The sequence below is a fragment of the Crocodylus siamensis genome, chromosome 14 (genome assembly GCF_052110815.1).
Source record: "Crocodylus siamensis isolate JL-2025a chromosome 14, ASM5211081v1, whole genome shotgun sequence".
Classification (NCBI taxonomy): Eukaryota; Metazoa; Chordata; order Crocodylia; family Crocodylidae; genus Crocodylus; species Crocodylus siamensis.
In genome coordinates, this window is record NC_143408.1 from 2,523,795 (window position 1) to 2,542,937 (window position 19,143).

The following is a 19,143-nucleotide window of genomic DNA, read 5'->3' on the forward strand; positions in this document are numbered from 1 at the left end:
CTGCTCCAACCCTCCCCCTGGAGCTGGCGGGAACAGCCTGGGAGGACTCTGACGAAGATGCTTTTCCCATCCTAAGAATAGCCGCTGGCCGCCTCCCCAGCCACGCCAACGCGCTTCCACCAGCTTTAAAAAAAGAGCCTCAGAGCCTTTCCTCGGGAAGGGAGGCTGGATGGCGGGCTGGGCATGAGCTGCAAGGAGCTGCTGGGCTGAAGGAGCAAGCACTGCCCAAAGTGACTCAAAAAGCACCTGCCATGGCTCGGCGGCTTTGCTCACGCCAACAGTGACACCTGACCTCAGCAAGGGGAATAGAAGCCATGCAGCAGGGGCACAGGGGCAGGGACATCCGCACAGCTCTGTGATGGGTGCCGGGAGGCTTTTAATAAACACCAGAGCGAGAAATGTAACACCCCGGGCGCTATTTTGGATCGCTTGTCAGGAGGGGGAAGAGAAGAGGGAGACGCAGCGCGGGGGTAGAGGAGGCGGCAGCCAACGTGACACCAGAGGTAGCAGCACTGAAAATAGCCACATTGCGCTTGGGCTGCTTGGAACCAGTATCGCTGCCCTGCGGCGGGGGCAAAGCCCCGCTGGCTCAGCAGAACTGCGGGGCCCTTAGGCAGCCACTTACAACTATGGGGGGAGGGGGAGCAGGGCAGGATGTCCAGGCAGTGGAGTCGCTGTCCTCTCGTGCCTCAGTTTGCCCAGCTGCACACCTCAACATTCACCAGGCAGGGGGGCGTGTGTGTTGCAAACGGGCTGGAGCCTTCCGCGCAAGGTGTCCAAGGCACAGGTCCCCACAGATCCCAGGGCCAGATGGTATTGTTGGAGAGATGCTCTGCAAGCCCCTGAGGGCAGTTCCTTTAACAAGGCAGGGTGGGGGAGTGAGAATTAGTTAGGCCTTCCTGGAACTGATAAGCAGCTCTCACACCCACTCTCAGCAGGGTTGGGGGGTGGGAAGGAGAGTACCGGAGAAGGAGATAGCATCTGTCCAGCCTCACTGCCCACTGCACAGAGCTGCTTGATAATGATGAGCCACCAAAGCCGCTGCGGACAAGGATCCCAGGCAGCATAAAAGGCCCAGCCTGAAGCCCATGAGGATACCTGCACATGCCCCCAACCCCCAAAACAGAAGCTCCCTGTGCTGGGAAGAACAGCCTCTCTGCCTCAAGCCACTTCAGCATCTCCAAGGAGTGGAGGCATGTTTGCCCCAGGCCCTATAGGATCTGGCAATGGGGTCGGAACATGCGGGAACAGCAGGGGCAGGGATGGGGTGGAGGCTAGAGCCTCTTATTTAGGCTCCAAAGACGTGAGCTTGTGTTACCCTCCAGGCCCAAGCTCCAGGCAGACCCCAGCTCTACCTGGCACCAGGCTGGGACTCACAGTTGAAAGCAACACTGGCCACATGCTCCCTTGTGCACTGGGTCAAGCCACACACAGGCAGCACTCTGACTAGCGGCAGGGAGCCCCGGGCTAGCCCAGGCCACGACCCCCCTACCCACATATACGCAGCAAGGACATACGAGCACTTCCCAGGGACATCCTGGGCGCATGAGGGCACTTTGGCCCTAATTGTCTTGGAAGCCCATTGCCAGGGCAGGGGATGACTCAGGGCTAAAGCTGCTCCCTCAGCCTGTCAGCACCGACTGCAGATCCGTGCTAATCCTTCCGCTTGGGCGGATTATACCAGAAGCAGGAGTGGGTGCCACAGAAGTTGGGGAGCAGAACAGGGGCTCCCAAGCGAGCCGGCCTCAGAGCCCTAAGGGCATGGCACAGCCCCCCATCCCCTCTGGGGCAACTGCTCCCAGCTCCCCGCAGCCAGGACCACCCCCATGCAGCCAGCTGCCGCCTGCCTCATAAGAAGGCCATGGTCCACAAGCCGGGCTAAGGTTTGTCTTTTAATGAATCCAAGGGATTTCTCTGCCACCATCTCTTTGCCGTCTGCAAGCTGGGATGCGTTGCCCTCCCTGAGGTCTCTGCAGCAATGGGATTCCTGCAACACATGCACACAACCACGGGGGATCAAAGGGGCACAGTGGCCAACTTCAGGAGGTGCAAAGTGGAGTTTTTTAGCTGCCGTTCTCAGTGCCCATGGCCGTCAAAAGGTGCCTCAGTGTTAGCGCAGGGACCATCCTCAGACTCAGAGCAGAGCAGAGCAGAGGCCTAAGGTGAAGGGCAAAGGGGTCACCATGCTGCACCTGCCCGAGGGTGCAGACACAGGCCAGATGGCCTAGCCCAGCAAGGGCAATCATGGCCCAGTGCAGCTGGGATGGGACAGTGCAGAGCCCAGGAGACAGGAACTATTTGCTTTTGTGGAACAAGTGGAATGGAGAAGAGCAGAGGCACAGCTGTCCATCTGTGGGTGTGATGTGCCAAGCCCCCTCCAATCAGCTACAGCCTCACCCGGCCACCCACACCCCCAGGCTTGCTCTGCAGGAAGCCACCAGACCATCCCTCCCCCGCACCAGGCCCACGAACATGGGAACAATCAGAGCACGGCCTCCCAGTGCCAGAGCCCCAACGTGGCCAGGCATCAGCTGCTTTTGGTACCTGCCCAGGCACGGGGCTAACTCCACCCCAGTGCTGGGATCAGGATGGAGCTGGCCCTGTGCTGCCATCTCGCGGCAGAGGGCTGCCACAGCAGGCACATGCCCCTCGGCTGCAAGCTGGGAACAAGGGGGCATTTACAGGGTGCCAGGGCCTCCAGGGCTTTGTGCTCTCAGGCACGGTCTGGGAAGCCCCTGCCAGGCCGTGCACAACCCAATGCAGCCTTCCCAGGTGGGGCTGAGGATGTGAGGGCTGGAGAAGGGGCACAGAGCAGCAGGACGGAGCCACTTACCCCAATCACTCCAGGGCCTTGACAAGTGCCTCATTGGCTTCCACTTTGATCTGGGCTTCTGCTTTCGCCACTTCATCCGGCGCTGCTGTCAGCTCCGACAAGGCTTTCTCCAGGTTTGACTTGGCTGCCTTCAAGGAGCAGGGCAAGATGGAGGGAGGGGGTCACCAGGGCAGAGGAGGGAAGCACAGCAGCCCTGCAGGGGACACCTGGGGTAGGAAGGGCTGCGGGAGGTGCCCTCAGCTCTGGAAGCTACTGCCCTTATTCCTTTCAAGGGAGGCAGCGATTAGGGGGAATGAAGAGATAAGAGCAAGAAACTGGGTCTTAATCTGCATAAGCTTTCCTTGGCCACAAGAAGCTCCGGAGCCAGGCAGCCCACGCTGAACAGCGAGTCCCCTGCAGAGGCATCAACCAGCTGTGAGTGGGAGCCTGAGGTGAGCAGGGCTCGGCCTCATCCATCCCCCTGCCACCCCCCGGGTGTGCTTGGGGTACTCACGGCCAGATCCAGCATGTCCATACTGGCCACCTCTTCTGCCAGCAACTGCACAGAGGAGTCTGCGTTCACCGTGACGGAGCCACTGCTCACTGCAAGCACAGGACAGCCATGGTGAGCCGCTTTACAGGGCTGGGACCTGCCCGGCTCACAAGGCCAGGGCAGGGGATGGCTTTGGCATGGAGGCATTCCCACAGCACCGTGGCCCATGACGGGCTCAGCCCTCCCCTGCTGCAGACTTGCTGTGAGGCTGGTCCCTGGTTACTCGGGCCCCCTCGCTGCCAGGGGAGGTGGTCAGACCTGCCCCCACAACAGCGTCCCAGTGGGGACGGGCTGCCCTGTTCCCCTGCAGACCCCAAACCCTTGCTCCGTCTGCTAAACAGCCGCACGGCGGGCAGCTCCCACTCCCGTTAGGCCATGCTCCGGACGCACCCTCAGGGCCTGAAGCTGCCCTTGTGCTCGGCCAGGGATGCCCGGGGCGGGTGGCGTCGCCCCCGCAGAAGCCCCCTGCCCCGGGCCGCTCCCGACTGCGCCACACGCCCCGCGCGCACCGAAGTACTTGGAGGCGGTGCCGTCCTCGGCGTAGACCGTCACGATGCCAGGCCGCAGCACCTGCAGGGTGGGCACGTGGGCAGCCAAGATGCCGAAGGAGCCGGTCAGCGTGGGGACGTCCACTTGCTTCACGTTGGCCCCGTTGTAAAACACCTGGGGGGGGAGGAGCAGGGTGTCGAGCCAGGCCACCACAGCAGCCACCAACTCCACCCCGCCAGCCCCGGCTCCCAGCCCCCCGGGCCGCACCTGCGTGGGCGAGGCGAAGGTGAAGGCCATCTGGACGGGGCCGGCGGCCGCCTCGGCGTACCCGCGGGCCCGGGGCGGGGGGCGCAGGGCGCGGGCCGCAGGCCGTAGGAGAAGGCGGGCGGGCAGCATGACCGGGCCGGAGCGGGCGCCAAGGGCGAGCGGCGCGGGGGAGGCTGGGAGCCGGGCGGACTGCGAGGCCCACAATGCCCCGCGCGGACGGGCCGGAAGGAAGCGCAGCGCGCGGAGGATGCTGGGTGATGTAGTGCCCAGAGCGAGGCTGGCCGGCCCGCGGGGGATGCTGGGCCGTGCGCGGGGGCTGCTGGGGGCTGTAGTTCCCCGCCGCCCGCGTTATTGTAGGGTCGCCTCTGCGGGCCAGGCAGCGCCCCCCAGCCCACCCCGGGCCAGGAAGGAGCCCCTGGGCACCACGGGTGCCCATCGGATCTGCCGCCCACGCCCCGGGACGTGGCTCCCGCCAGGCCCACATCCCCCCTCTTGCCCGGTGCGGGGCAGAAGGAATGGGAAAAATGGGGGCGAACCCCCCGCCCCGTTCTTCCCACTCGGCTGCCCCACCCGGGGCGCTCCCCGTGCCCCAGGCCTCATGCTCGGGGCGCCGCAGCAGGCCGGGTGTGGGGGCGAGGCGCGGGAGGGCCCGGGACACGGCGGCCTTCACTAGGCTCCGCCCAGAATCGGCACCGTGCCCGGGTGGACGTGTGCCCGCGCGCCGCTGCGGCCGGGCACGTGGAAAGCCCCGCGGCGCCAGCAGAGGGCACTGCGGGCCTGGCGAAGGCAGCCCCGGGCACGGGGAGCTCCGCCACACGCCGCGCGTCCGCGGGCAGAGAGGGGCAGGCGGGCTCCTGCGCAGGCGCGCCTCGGGCCTGCGCCAGGACGCGGGAGTGCCCCGGGCGGGCCCCTGCTCCTCCCGCCACGCTTTGGCCCCCCGGCCAGCCGTGCCCGGGCTCGGGGCTGCGATCCGGGTTTGCGGGGAGGCCGAGCGCGCCAGCGCGGCCGCCCGGGTCCTGGTGCGCGCGCTCGGGGCAGCCTGCCTGCAGCCCGCGGCACGGTAGAGCAGCCTCGGGGCTGCTCTGGGTGTGCTCGCTGGTGCCTTGTGCTGCTGCGGGTGCTGGGAGCGGAGCCAGGCGCACCGATTCTGCCCGGCAGGCGGTGCCAGGCCCTCACCCTGGGCCTGGAGCCTCCTAGATGCCCCAGTGCTCCCGGTTTGGCTGGGGCTGTACACAGGAGGCAAGATGCTTGGAGTAGGCGGGATCTAGGACACGCGCTGGCCCGAGGGGAGTGCAGGGAGATGGGCCAAGCCCCCTGCCCGTGTCCGTCGCAGGCCGGGGGCGACGGCCCCGATTCGGCGTGGGAGCTGGGCAGAGGCATGGCTGAGGGCCAGGGCAGGGTTACCCCCCATTCCCTCCGGGCTACGGGGAGCCTCCCTCCCGGCCCCCCGCCTGTCTGCTCCTGGCAGCCTCTTAGCATTCTGCTCAGCCCGGCTCCGGCTCCGGCTCCGAGGGAAGGCATCCGGAGGTGTCAGGAGCAGCAGTGCGTGGGCGCCAAGCGCCAGGCTGCCCGGCAGCTTCTCCCTTCACCCCCTCCACCCGCTCCTATCCACCCCGAGAGGACCCCCCACCTCCGTCTCCTCCTTCCCTCTGCCCCCCCCCCCCGGGAAACTCCTCCTCTTCCCACTGGTGGTCCCAGCCAGGCTCCTCCCTCCCCCCCTATCCCCCAGCCCAGGCCTACCCTCCTTTAATTGAAGCTTGGAGATGCTTTCCGTTCCTTCTTCCCCCACGGAGGTGATGGGGGGGCTAGCTCCCCCTTCTCCCCCCCCACATTGCTCCCCCTTTTCTACCCCGCACAGACACAGAGCACCCCCCACCCCCACCCCAGAGCCGGGGTTGCATTGCAGCTGGCATCTCTGTGCCAGCTGCCTCTGCCCAGGTCCGACACCCCTGCCCAGTGCGGGAGCCGACTGCAGCCCACGGACTGGGGCTGTCTCGTGTGCCCCAGGGAGGGGAAGGACACAGCCCAAGCGGTGTTGGGATGTGGTAATGGGCATCCAGCCTGGAAGCCCGGGCTACTGGTACTGGGCATGCTGGGGGTGAGGCTGGAGCGTGGCCCCATGGCGCTGCCCGCCAGCTCCCCAGGCCATTCCCTAGGCTGGGGCCCCTTCCCTCAGAAGGGGTTGAAGTCACTTCTGCCCTAATCCTCCGTGCTTGGAAGGCAGCACCCTGCCCCCATGCAAGGGCACGTGCCCCTCATGCTGTGCTGCCCCTAGGGGGAAGGAAAACCCTTCCTGACCCCGACATTAATCCCTGGATGTCCTGACGCCTGAGAGTTGGCTCCTCGCCCAGCAGGATCCTGCCTCTTGCAGACCTGCAAGCCCCACAGTCCCTGATGTCAACGGGAACAGCTTGCACAGGTTCTTCTAATAAAGAGACATGTTCTTGCAATGCAAGCGGAGTCCCTTTATTATTGCACCCAGCTCTGCGCCTGAAACCCCCGGGAGCCTCATGGAGACATGCCCTGCTCTCTGCATCACCGCGCACGTGGCCTGCGCTCCCCCAGGGCCGCTCTGCCTCACAAGCGCTGGGTCTATGTGGGGTAGGACGCACTGCAGGGCCCTCTGGGGGGAGGGTGTGACCTGCCCGAGAGCTGCTCAGGCCCGGGCCGCTGCGTGAGCACTGCGGCATCTCACCCCCGGACACTGCCCGAGTGAGAGAGCTCAGGGTCAAGGGAACAGCGGCCAGCTCTGGGGATGTCTTGGCCCTGCAGGCACCTGCTAATTATGCTGGAGGCGGGTTAGCAAAGATGCCACCTTCCGCTCCCAAACATCCCTAGCAGTGCCCGCCTGGGGCCACGAGCAGGGATGGGACCGGTAACCTTCAGCCTAGGCCTCCCCCACTTCAGCTAATAAGCAAACTCCACTGGCCTGCAGCACTAGTAGGCTGCTACCCTCTTCCGCAGGGCTCAGCTACCCACGGCCGGGCCACACACAGCGCCATGCAGTCTCAGGCAGATGGGTTTGGCTCAGCATCCCGAGTGCTACCCAGAAGCTGCAGCTCCAGACGGCCCCGGCCCACGCAGGGATGCGTGATCTGTATGTGCTGGTCCCCGTGCCCCAACCCCAACCCTGTGTCCACCCCCGCGGGTCCTGCATCTGCCAACAGCCGCCAAGAGGCATCTCTTCCCTGCGGAGGAGCTCGGACCATCCCATAGTGCTGACTCCCAGCCCGAGCTGGCCAGCTGGCAGCCCCTGCTCCATATCGGCAGCTCTGGGCTGCTTATTTTGCAGCCGGGAACCAAAGCCAGCAAGGCTGCCAGCCCAGTCGAGGGTCCCCAGGGCCTTTAAAACAGACTCCGAGCCTTGCTTTCCTCGAAGGGTTAAACATGGCTGGGAATGTGGCCCTGGCCCTTAGTCCCCTGCATTTGGCAAGGGGGGTGCGCTTGATACCCCCCCTGCACTCCAGGGATCTGGGCCCGTGACAGTCTAGGGCACAACTCGGAGCCCGGCCAAGGTGGCTGCAACACACTCCACTGCCCCCTCCCACTAGGACGGAGGGGGCAGTCCTAGTGCCCCATGGCCCTGCTACCCCCCTCTGTGTCCGGGCCTGGGGGCACAGGAACCCAGCAGGCCTGGCTGGTCAGAGCGTGGAGCTGCACTGGTCTCGGTGGGGCAGATGGCAGGACAAGGAGCAATGGGCTCAAACTGCGGCTGGATGTTAGGAAAAGCTCTCAGGAGCCGGGTGGGGAAGGGCTGGAAGGGGCTGCCGGAGAGGTGGTGGCATCTCCATCCTTGGAGGTGTTTTAAGACCCGGCTTCACGAAGCCCTGGCTGGGGTGATGTAGCTGGGAATCACAGACAATGAGGACTGGAAGGGACCTGGGGGGGGGGGCACATCTAGTGCAACCCCTGCTCCAAGCAGGACCAGCCCCAACTCCGTCACCCCAGGCAGGGCTCGGGCAGGGCCGGTGCTGCTCGGAGCAGCGGGCTCCCGAGGCCCCTTCCCACCCTCATCTCTCCGACTCCCATCTCATCGCCCCAGCCGGGCGCACCCAGGGAGCCCCTTGCCCTCCTGCTGTCCCTGACCAGCCCTGCGTGGAGCGGGGCAGCGGCCGGGCCTGCCCCCTGGGCCTGGGGCCGAGCCGGGGATGGCTTTGCAGGGGCTGTAGCGGAGCGTGCTCCCCACTCCTGCCTGCATCCCGGGGCATTATTCACCCCCCCGCACCCCCCCGGCTGCTGTTGTATGAGCCGGCGGCCCACGTGACGCCCCAGATCCCGGGTGGGTGGGGCCCCGTTCATTCATAAATCCTCTGCCTTGGAAATCCAAATTAAGGAGCCGGGAACCGTCGGGAGCTCCTCGGCTTTCCCCGCAGATGGAGCCCGTGGCCTGAGCCCAGGTGAGCCGCGCCCCGGGCCGGCGCCGGGACCAGGGACCAGGGGCCGGGGGCGGATCGCGCCGGCTCCCTCGGGATCGGGGCCTGGGAGCGGCGCGGGCGCGGGGCCGTGCGGGCTCGGAGCGGCGCGGCGCGGCGCGGCGGGTGCGGCGGAGCCGGGAGCCGGGAGCCGCCGCGGGCAGGTGAGGCGGGACCCGCCGGGGCCGCGGTGCTCGTGCCCCGGGCGGGGATCGGGATCGGGATCGGGGCCGGGGCCGGGGGCGTGGCGGGAGCCGACCCCTCCGCAGCCCCCCCGGGCTCCTCCCGCCCGAGCCATTAGTGCTACTGCAGGCCGGGGGCTGGGCTGGCCCGGACCCCCCCCCGGACCCATCGGGTTCGTGCCTCCTTCAAACCGCCGGACCCTGCAACCCGGGGCGGGGGGGCGGAGATGCTGAGATGCATCATCCCGAGGCCGGAGATTTGTGGCGGGGGGAGGGGGGCACTGGTTAATGCGGGCGAGCCTCACGCGCACGGACACGCGCACGGACACACCCACCCGGGGATGCGCTCCCACCCGCACCCGCGCGGCACGCGCAGGCACCCAGGCGTGCCCCGCACACGCGCACGACGCCGCGGCCCCCGGGGCAGCGCCCCGCACGCCTCTCCGCTCGGGCCGGGCGCGCCTGCGGGGCAGGTGCCGCCCCCCCCGCGGCCGGAGGCTGTGGCGTGTCCCGCTCTGACCCCTCCACCCCGCTCCCAGCGCGGGCCGCCGGCTCCCGGGGTGCACCCGCTGCGCCCCTCGCGCCCTGGCCGGGGGGGCAGATACCCCCACCCCGCATCGCTCGCAGCCCAGATGCCGGGGGTGGCCCAGCCCAGCCCTTCCTGCTTTCCTCGGTGCCCGGCTGGTGGAAGCAGCTTCGTGCCCGCCTCCCAGGCTCCCCGCACGCTCCTCCCGCCCGGGCTCCGGGCTCCTGGGAGGCGCCAGCCCAGGGACCCGTGCTGGGCCAGGACAATGGCAGCCTTGTGTCCCCCCCGGGGTCGTCATGGCGATGAGATTCCTCCGTGATGGGAGACACAGGCCTGACATTCTTCTCCTGGGCCGTGGCCACCCCCGGACCCTCGCCCCACTGCCCCCTTGCCAGGAGGACACAGCGGGCAGCTGCCAGGGGGAGAGCCGGGTGCCACCCCCGAGCCCTGGGTTCAGGAGACCCCTATCAGAGGTCCCCCATCCGAGGGCGACACTTTATCTCCAAATAAAATGCAGCGATCTCTTGCCCCAGCAGATCCCCCAGCCTGGGTGGTGGGAGCCCAGGGCTTGGGGCAGGCCGGGGAAGGGGCACCGGGAGAGAGGTCGCAGAGCAGCTCAGTGGCAGAGCTGGCCCCGGCCCTGGGGCTCCTGCCTCCCCTAGGACGCCCCTTACTGCCTCCCTCATCCTCCTGCTGCCTCTCCCCGAGCCGCCTGCCCCGCCGGTGTCTCACGCACCTGCCATCTCCCCGTGCCCTCCAGAAAGGTCCCAGGGCACGTCGTGATCTTCCTGACAGCTGCCCAGGCCTGAGCACGGGACACTGCCCGCGCGAGCGAGCGAGCGAGCGAGCGAGCGAGCCCTGCTTTGTCAGGCCGCGAAATGCAGCCACCTCTGGGGCGGAGCAGGGCGGCACCCAGGAGCCGCGCTGTGCGGGAGCCTGTTCCAGAAGGAGCCGCCTCACGCCGCGCCGGCCCCGGCCCCGGCCCGGGGGTCCGCATGCAGACCCGCGGCAGCAGGCCCTCGCCTGAGCTCCAGCCCGAGTCATGCCAGGCGGCGCCCCCCACCTGCGGGCGCCCCCGCCCCGGGTGCCCCGGCGGGGCAGGGAGAGAGCGGCCTTCGCCCGGCTCGCGGGGCCGCCGCTCCCGTGCTTGCCCGGCCGGGGGCCGGCGCCCGGGCCCACCGGGGCAGGGTAGCGCCGGGGGGGCAGGGCGCGGGGCGGCCCCGGCCCTCGCCGCCGGCGGCGCCGGGCTCCGCTCCCTCCCGCGGGGGCTCCCGCCCCGCCCCGCCCCCCGCGCGGGCCGCCCCCGGCTCTGAGTCACGGCGCGGCGCGGGGCGCGGGGGGCGGCGCGCGCGGGGGGCGGCGCGGAGCTGCGGGCGCTCGGCGCCCCGGGCCCAGGCAGCCCCGCCCCGCCGCCCGCCGCCCGCCGTGACCGGCTCTGCTCGCCCCTGCCAGGACCCGCTGCCGCCGCGCCGGACCATGAGCGATGACTTGACCGCTTGGGACAACAGCACGGCCAGCGCCACGGTAGGACCGGCCGCGCCGCGCCGCGCCGCCCCCGCGCCCGGCCCCGTTGCCAGCTCGCCGCAGGCGGGGGCGGCAGGTGCCGCGGCGGCGAGAGGCGTGACCGGGCGGGGCGGAGCCGGGCCAGGCCCCCGGCAGGGCGGCCGCCGGGCTTCGCCCTCTGCCAGCCCACGCCGCGCCCCGGCTCCCCGGGCCTGCGGGCCTCCGCTGCAGGTGCCGTGCCCCGGAGCGCCCGGCTCCAGCGCCGCGCCCCTGCCACTGCCCCTCGGCGCGCAGCCCGTGCCCCGCACATGTCCCCGGCCCCGCACAGCCCGGGGGCAGGGCGAGGGCTCCGGGGCTCTGCCCGGGACCCGTTTCCAGCTGAATCCCAGGGAAGAGAAATCATCACGTGGCTTCGATTTCCTCCTGACATCAGGGTGCGTTGCCATGGCAAAGGCTGGCACGTCACGTGATGCACTGACTGTTACATCCCCCCGCTGCCTCCTCCCCAAACCCCAGAGCCCCCCCACTCCCCGCCCCGTGACCGGCTGCGGGGTGGGCAGTGCGGGCCTCCCAGGAGGGCCAGGGGCGGGGGGCGGGGGCTGGCAGGGGCCAGGGCAGACCGGGCACCCGGGCCCAGGTGAAGCAGGAGGGCCCGGGCCCGGGGCGGGCAGCAGGTCGGGACTCAGCGCCCGGCTGCGCCCGCAGACGGTGCCCAGCGAGGTGACGACGCAGGATGGCTACGTGCTGCTGCTCGTGCTGCTCTCCATCTTCATCGGGGGCACGCTGGTCCTGCTGTCCGGGATCCTGATCATCTGCCGCCGGTGCTGCGAGGCCGACCGCAGGCACGCCAGGTGAGGCGGCCCCGCTGCCCGTGCCCCTGGCTGGGAGAGGCGGAGGTGCCCCCGCGCCCCATGCCGGCGGTGCCCGGCCCAGCTCAGGCTTCTCAGTCGGGAGCCGGGTGCGCAGAGGCGCCGAATGGAGCGGAAGGATTTAACCTCCCTGATCAGCGGCTCCGTTTCACCTAGTGATGAGCAGCCCGGAGCTCCCCTCCACAGGGCACTGCGCCTGACCCCCCGCCTGGCACCGTGCCTGCCCACACCCGCTCTGCCCCAGCACCCGCGTGCCCTGAGCTGCTCTGCCCCTGCCTGGTGCTGGCCCAGCCCTTCTGCTCTGTGCTGCGCAGGCCACAGCGCGGGGGTGCGGGGTGCATCACTGCAGGGCCCAGGGAAGGGCCAGGGGCCCTTGGCGGACTGGCACGGGGGTGTCTTGGATGGAGCAGCTGCCCCGGCCTGCCCCCTTGCTCCGTCTCGGCCTTCCCCCACGCGCCTCCCTCCCCTCTGCAGAGCCAGCGATGACCCCGAGAAAACCAACACCACCTACCTGGACGACTCCCAGCCTGCACAAGGTGAGTGTCCCCGGCCCAGCCCCACGCGGGGCAGGAGAAGCAGCTCTGCAGGGGGCCCTGGGGGCCCTGCACCCCCCCCGCAGCACCTCTGACCCCTCCACGGCCTCCCACCCGCTGCTCTGGACCCAGGCGGCAGGCGACGGTCCCTGAGGTGGGGCGAGTTGGCCAGGCCCCAGCCCAGTGCCCGTGTCCTTCCCTGGCCTTGAGGGGAGTCAGGTCGAGCTCCCCCACTGCTGACCCCTGCCCTGCTCCCCGCAGAGATCACCATCAAGGTGGACGACCCCGACTGCCTGTCGTCCTCCAGCTACCGGGATGTGGAGACCGAGCGTTTCCTCTCGTCCAGCTCCTCCACCGGGCGCCGGGTCTCCTTCAACGAGGCCGCGCTCTTCGACCAGAGCAAGAAGACCCAGGAGAAGGGGCGGAGGTACAGCCCTGGAGGGGCTGGCTCGGGCTGGGGCAGGGGCTGGGTTCGGGGCAGGGCACCCCCGGCCCGTGGCAGCCAGCTCAGCCCCTGCCCCGTGCCAGGTACACGCTGACGGAGGGGGACTTCCACCACCTGAAAAACGCGCGGCTGACCCACCTGCACCTGCCGCCGCCCGCCCTCAAGATCGTCACCATCCACGAGTGCGAGTCCAGCGAGAACAGCCTGGCCATGACGCCCCGCCTGCCTCCCGCCAAGCCGCGCCTCGCCATCTTCCAGGTGAGCCCCGGGCGGGGACGGCCGCCCCCCGCGCCGCGACTGCAGACCACCCCCACTCCGATGCTGTCTCCCCCGCAGCCCCCCGCAGGCGCCCTGCCCCAGACGGCTCTCACCAGCCACGCCATGTGCCCCAGCTCTGCCTTGCCCGGCGACACCTACAACTCCACCGTGGACACCAGCTTCACGGAGGCCAGCCCGTCCGCCTCTTCTGACTCGGGGGAGGGCCCCTCGGTGCGTAGCCACGGCCCCCCTGGCTGGGGTGGGGAAAGAGGAAACATCTGTTGTGCTGGGCAAGGTTTGGTCCTCCCCAGAACCAGCTGCATTTCTACAGCACCAAACCTGGCCAAGGTCCTTGAAGCAGCTGATGGGCCCCAGCATGGGTCTCAGAATGGGATCTCTGGGGGGCGGTCACTGAGAAAAGGGGGGCTCCCCCTACCGCACGTGCTGGGGGGGCCGTGGAGCCTGGCGTCGTGCTCCAGGAGCTGCACAAAGGCACGGCGCCCGGCGGGCATCAGCGAGTCCAGGGGGAGGGGGCACGTTCACGGCTGGCCGCCCACCGGGCGAGCTGGCATTGTCCGTGCCCACTGGGCCGTGCTGGGCCCGCCCGGCGCCCGTGGCTCACGGCTCCCCCTTCCTCTCCCCGCCCAGTTCGAAGGCGCCGCCCGGGCTCCAAAAGGTGCTGGAGCCGGGGAGCCCCCCCCGCCCCCCGCCCAGGGCACCGTGCTGCAGTTCTTCACCCGCCTGCGCCGCCACGCCAGCTTGGAGGGCACCAGCCCCTACTTCCGCATCAAGAAGTGGAAGTTTGAGAGCAACCAGCGAGCGTCCAGCCTGGACACCAGGGGTAGGTGCCCGCCGGGCCCGGGCCCGGGGCCGGGGTGGGTGCCTGGGCCGGGGAAGGCAAAGACCATCCTCTCCCCTTGCCCTGTGCAGGCAGGAGCTTAGCGCAGCCTTTTCCCCTGGGGTGAGGAGGGGACCGGGGGTCTGGGAGCCCACCTGCCCCACACGCCTGTCGTGGCCAAATCCCAGCCCCTCGTGGCTGCAGGAGCCCAGCTGAGTCGTGCCTGGGGCAAGGGAGACTGCTCTGCATTCAGCCTCGCTGCCAGCTCGTTTCCCCCGTGCCGTGAGCAGGGCAGGAGAGGTCCCCAGGCTGGCTGCAGTGGGGCAGGTCCATCTCTCATGGCCCCGTACGGGGATGCTGCTGTTATTCACCGAGCCCCTCGGCAGGGAAAGCCAAGGCAGCTATGCTTCTGGCACGGAGTGCATGGGGAGAGACCCCTTCCCATAGCCCTCCAACCCCCTGGTCCCTACCAACTGACTGTCCCCGGGGGGCTCGCAGGGTCCCCCAAGCGGCACCAGTTCCAGAGGCAGCGGGCGGCGAGCGAGAGCATGGACCAGGAGGACCGGGACCCCCACCAGACCGACATCATCCAGTACATCGCACGGACCGAAGACGTCACCTTCCGCCCCGTGGCCGGGCCCTTCCTGCCATCCCCGGCCAGCCCCCCACCCTCTCTCGGCAGGTATTTTTCAGTAGATAGAAGGGCTAGGGAGGCTGGCCGGGGCCTCAGCTCTGGCCCGGGAGCCTGGGGGCAAGCGTGTGCGAGCCAGGCAGGGGCATTTCCCAGTCTCTCCCCCAGGAAAGGAGGGGGCTGAGGCCTGGAGCCCCCAGCCCTGTTCCCCCTGGGAGGGGTCCCTGCCAGGCGTTGCTTGTCTGGGGGAAGCTGCCCTATGCCCTGATGCAGGAGGTGCCAGCAGCAGGGTCCCGGCTCCGTAGGGCTCCGGCCCCTCCAGCAAGGGCAGCAGGGCTGGGAGGAAAAGTGGGGGGACTCAGATGAGGGGAGATGGAGACGGGATGGAAGTGACTGGAGCGGATCGTTGATTTGCAAAGCTCTGCAGCGGCTTGAAAATGTCCCTGCCCAGTCCCAGCCTGCCCTGGGTACCGCACCTGGGCAGGCTGGGCTGGGCCAGGCCGGGGTGAGCTGAGCCAGCAGCCCCGGACCAGGCGCTGCGCTGTAATGCCCGCGGGTTGTGCCCCCAGGCTAGAGCCGGCCGAGGCAGGTGGGGGGGCTGCCGCGGAGGCACCCGGCGCGGAGCAGCAGAGCATCTACCACGACATCTGGAGCTTGCGGGCGTCCCTGGAGCTGTATGCCTCGTCTGAGCAGAGCAACGACCGGGACTCCGTGCGCAGCGAAGGGGGCGACAGCGTGTCCTTGGCGGGCGGCGCCCCTGGCTTCTCCTCCTCCCTGGACGAGGCCGAAGGCCCCGAGGAGCGGCCGTGGGGCCGACCCAAGCAGGACAGCACCGAGTCGGAGCCGGGCACGCGCAAGCTGCTGCAGATGGACAGTGGCTATGCCTCCATCGAGGCACCCAGCCGGGTGGGCGAGGACGGGCAGCCCCAGGACCAGACCGCCTCGGAGAAGCGCATCTGCTTCACCAGCGCCGGGCGCAAGGGCACCATCTTCGAGAGCTTCGAGGGGCGTGAGCCTGAGGAGGAGGAGGAGGAGGAGGAGGAGGAGGAGGAGGAGGAAGAGGAGGTGGCAGCAGGCGGCGAGGCGGCGGTCCCACCACGCAGCCCCCTCGCCTGGGCTCCCTACGGGCAGATGTTCGCTAGCCGGGAGGCGCCGCCCCGGCGGGACTACAGCATCGACGAGAAAACGGACGCGCTGTTCAATGCCTTCGTGCGCCACGACCCGCAGTTCGACGACTCCCCGCTGCGCGCCCGGCACCGGCCCCGCGCCCACCTGCGCAAGCAGTGGCAGCGCGCCAAGCAGTACAGCGACCCTGGCTTGCGCTACCCGCCCGCCCTGGAGCGCCACCGCACGCCGCTGCGCCGCGGGGACAGCGTCAACTACCCGTTGGACAGCCGCTACCACAGCACCCTGCCCCGCATCATCAGCGCCGGCGACGAGGAGGTCGGCGAGGGCGCCGAGGCTGCTGGGGACGGGCCGGAGCCTGAGGCCGAGGCTGAGGCCGAGGCCAAGATCCAGGTGATTGAGGAGGAGCCGGCCGATGCGGCCGCCGAGCCCCGGCCCAGCCCGGAGCCCCTTGGGGAGCACTGCTCGGGCTCCGGCAAGTGCCTGGGCCTGGGGTCCCAGCCCCTGGGGGTTGAGCTGATGGACAAGATCATGGGTGGCCTCGAGGACCGGCTGTACGGGCACTTGAAAAAACCGAGAGAGAGCGTGGAGTGCACCGTGGCCGTGGCGTCCCCTGACCGCAGCCCTGTCTAGGCCGGGGGGGAGAGCACCGGGTTCACCCCGACACTGCATCAGGGTTCAGGGCTTCAAACCCTCCCACTGCTGGCGCTGCTGCCAGGCCTGCCGGGTCCTGCGCCCCGGGGCGCGAGGGGAGCCCGTGGCAGCCTCTCCCCTGGGAAGGGGCTGGGAGGGTGGGGGCGAGCCCGGCTGGAGGCGCCGGGGCGGGGTCCTGCTGCACGGACCCCTGTCCATCGTCAAGGGCTTGGAGGGGCCGGGTCGGTTGGGACGTCCAGCCTTCCACGCGGGGGGGGCACGGCCCCTCCGCCCGCGCCAGCCCTGGGGCCCAGCAGCCGGGGGGGGGTGGCGGGGGCCAGGAGCAGGCGCCTGCCTGCGCAGGCCTTTCTTGCACGGCGGGAGGTTGGCTCCACGGGACCGTTTTCCTGGTCCGCACCCCCAGCCTGACTCTTACCTCACGACATAGAGCTGTGTAGCAGATACGAGACCCCCCCACCGCCCCCTCCTCTCTCTCTCTCGGATTTTTTACAAGCAATAACGCGTCTCTGCCTCTGCCTGGAAACATCCTGGCAAAGAAGGGGCCGGGGCTGGGGCGCACGGTGCGGCGGGGAGGCGCAGGGCGGTTGCAGTCCCCCAGGGCCGGGGTCCGGAGCTAGCAGGAGTGGGGGGGCCCCAATCCAGGGGCTCCCTGCTCGAGGGCAGGCTGCTCCTGCCACGCGCCAGCTCTCCTGCTGGCCTCGAAACCCTGGCCGGGATCCTGGGATCTGAACTGGAAGCGGGACCCCCAGGGCAGGGGGAGCTGGACCCCGCAGGGATGCCCATAGTGTGTGCGCGGGCGGGGGCATAGATTGCGTTTTCAGGCAGTGCCTGGGTGTGATAGGACACAGACTCCCCCCCCCCACGCACACAGGACAGCACCTGCCCAGTCCCTGCCATGGGGCTTGGCTCCCTGGGGGCGAGCCGGTGCTGCACCCCCCAGCCTGGGGAACAGGGGAGGTGGAAGGGACTTAAGCAACTGCTGGTAGGGAACAGTGTAATGCTCTAGGTGCCAAATCAGGGGTGCGGGGACGGAGAGGACGCCCCAGATGGGCTGGGACCCCGAACCCATCCTGAGAACCCACCCCTTCCCAAAGAGGGAGGCTGCTCGGTCCTGACCCCCCCAAGCCAAGCTGTTCCCCTCTTTCCCCGTGGCTACAGGCCCCGTGGGAAGGAGGGCAGGTCAGCCTTGGCGAGGCTCCACCACGGGCTGGGGGGGAATGAAGGGGGTGGGCAGGGGCAGCCGCCAGGTCCTTGCAACTGGCCAGCGGCCCCCGCCCCAAGCGCTGGTCTTTGTTATTATTTATTGATTTTTATAGCGGTGGATGGATTTGCTGCTCCGCGGCGAGAGGGGAGGGGAGGTGGGAGGGGAGGGCCGGGTTAAGCTTTGTATTGGTTTTTATTCGTGTTTCCAAGGATGAGAAGCAAAAAGATTTATTACCCGCGAGACTTGGTCAGCGCCGGGGGAAGGGGGCACGGGAGGCAAAAGGCTGGGGGGACCAGGCGCGCCAGGTCTGCCCCCCGCCTGGCCTGCCCCCGGCGACCCCCAGCTGCATGCGACCCCACAGCCCAGGTCCTTCCTTTCCGTTCGCAAAGTCTCTGTCCAAAGCACTCACCTGAAACTACGACTCCGCGTTTTTAAGCCTATAAAGAAAGAAAACCAGCCCAGCGCCTTCCCGCACCTCCTTTGTCGCTCCAAACCTGCCTCGCTGCTTCGGGGTCGCCCCAGCACGCGGACGGGCCCCGCGGGGCTGGTGTGATGGGCTCCCGGCGCCTCTGGCTGCAAGGAGGGATGACATGAGGGCTGAGGGGGGCATTGCAGCTGGGGCTGGGGTGGACTTGCCCCTGTCTGGGGGCCCCAGAGGTTGGGTGCTCCATGCTTGGGGTTTGAGCCTGAGAGCTGGTTGCGGCAGCTCTGCCCTGGGCCCCCTTCCAGCCTCCCCTGGACCCTGCTGGTACCAGAGCATGGAGGGCTCACTGGTCCCAGGCCAGCAGCTCTGCAGGGAGACCGTAGCCCCAAGTGCTGGGGAAGCGCAGGAGTGACAAGTGACACTGGGCACCGGGAAGGAGCAGGGGCACACGTCCTCTTGGGCTGTGGCACCTACCTTGGGATGACCCTGCAGGAGGGGCTGGGCAGCTCTTTCCACCAAGGGACAAGGCACACAGCAGCCACGTTTGCCCCAGCTGGAGGGGGCATGTGCAGGCTCTGCTGTGGAGCTTGGAGGGAGGCCTGGTACCAGGGAGCCAAAGCTCCCCTGACTCCAGCCATGGGATGGGCTCCACCCATCAACCTTGTGCCAAGGAAGAGCAGAAATGAGCCCACAGGGCAGCGGGTTCATTCAGGGAGGTCCAGCTAGAGCTGGCAGGCAAAGACTGCAAAGGGACCATTGGCGCCCATCACTTGTCCCCCTGCTACTCAGCAGGTGGTGGAGGCATCCCCATAGATGCAGCCTGCAGCAGGGAGAACAGGGCAGATCGAGGGACCTACACCAGTGAAAGGCACCTGGCCCAGCCCACGGTCTGGATGTCACCAGAAGACATACCCAGCCTGGCACCGCACGGAGGGCCCCAGAGCAGGCATCCCCCTGTCCGATGACGGAAGAACACGTGTAGGGGAAGCCGGTGGGGCAGGGCTCGGTTCAGCTCTCATCCTGAGCTAAGCCCTAGTGTGAGCAAGGATGAACGCCGGCCATGAAACTGCTGGGAGCTCAGAGCCCCGCTCCTGCTCCCCATCCTGTAGCGAACCTGATGCAACCCCCACCCACAAAGGGCACACGCCTCAACAGCAGAGCAATACTTGCCCCTACAGCCCCAAGGCAGGAAGGGACAAAGGGGGGTGGGGGGGATGACACCCAAAGTCAGCAGAGGGGTGAAATCTCCCCCTTGGTGTCACATAAGGATATTGGCTGCTACAGACCTGAGCCACCCCCTCCACCCAGGAGTAGGACCCAGCCCCTCTTGCCATAACCCCTCTGCCAGAGGCCTCCACACTCTCTCCTCCCCTTGCCAGGGCAGCAGGCAGGGCAGGAGGAAGGATAGGGACGCGGCC

At 68.7% G+C, this 19,143-nt stretch overlaps 2 protein-coding genes across 5 annotated transcripts; one reads left to right on the forward strand and one right to left on the reverse strand.

Moving 5' to 3' along the window:
• Window positions 1-1,873: 1,873 nt before the first annotated feature.
• ATP5F1D (ATP synthase F1 subunit delta) lies at window positions 1,874-4,317 on the reverse strand. 2 transcript variants are annotated; one of them, XM_090027760.1, is made up of 5 exons: window positions 4,122-4,317; window positions 3,875-4,028; window positions 3,327-3,415; window positions 2,834-2,961; window positions 1,874-1,987 (listed from the first exon to the last, which is right to left on the reverse strand). In XM_090027760.1, exons 1-4 carry the CDS (start codon window positions 4,248-4,250, stop codon window positions 2,839-2,841), a joined length of 495 nt encoding a protein of 164 aa, XP_089883886.1. In that variant the 5' UTR covers window positions 4,251-4,317; the 3' UTR covers window positions 1,874-1,987; window positions 2,834-2,838. The 2 variants fall into 2 exon arrangements, with proteins under 2 accessions (XP_089883886.1, XP_089883888.1); XM_090027762.1 differs by lacking the exon at window positions 1,874-1,987 and adding an exon at window positions 1,994-2,157.
• A 2,948-nt stretch (window positions 4,318-7,265) lies between these two features.
• CBARP (CACN subunit beta associated regulatory protein) lies at window positions 7,266-17,755 on the forward strand. Of its 3 annotated transcripts, none has more exons than XM_090027781.1 (10): window positions 7,266-8,518; window positions 10,694-10,765; window positions 11,450-11,595; window positions 12,088-12,149; window positions 12,408-12,573; window positions 12,675-12,849; window positions 12,928-13,080; window positions 13,498-13,690; window positions 14,186-14,369; window positions 14,888-17,755. In XM_090027781.1, the coding sequence occupies exons 2-10, from the start codon at window positions 10,718-10,720 to the stop codon at window positions 16,074-16,076; spliced, it is 2,316 nt and encodes a 771-aa protein (XP_089883907.1). In that variant the 5' UTR covers window positions 7,266-8,518; window positions 10,694-10,717; the 3' UTR covers window positions 16,077-17,755. The 3 variants fall into 3 exon arrangements, with proteins under 3 accessions (XP_089883907.1, XP_089883908.1, XP_089883906.1); XM_090027782.1 differs by lacking the exon at window positions 7,266-8,518 and adding an exon at window positions 8,618-8,697; XM_090027780.1 differs by lacking the exon at window positions 7,266-8,518 and having other exon boundaries at window positions 10,260-10,765.
• The last annotated feature ends 1,388 nt before the right edge of the window (window positions 17,756-19,143 follow it).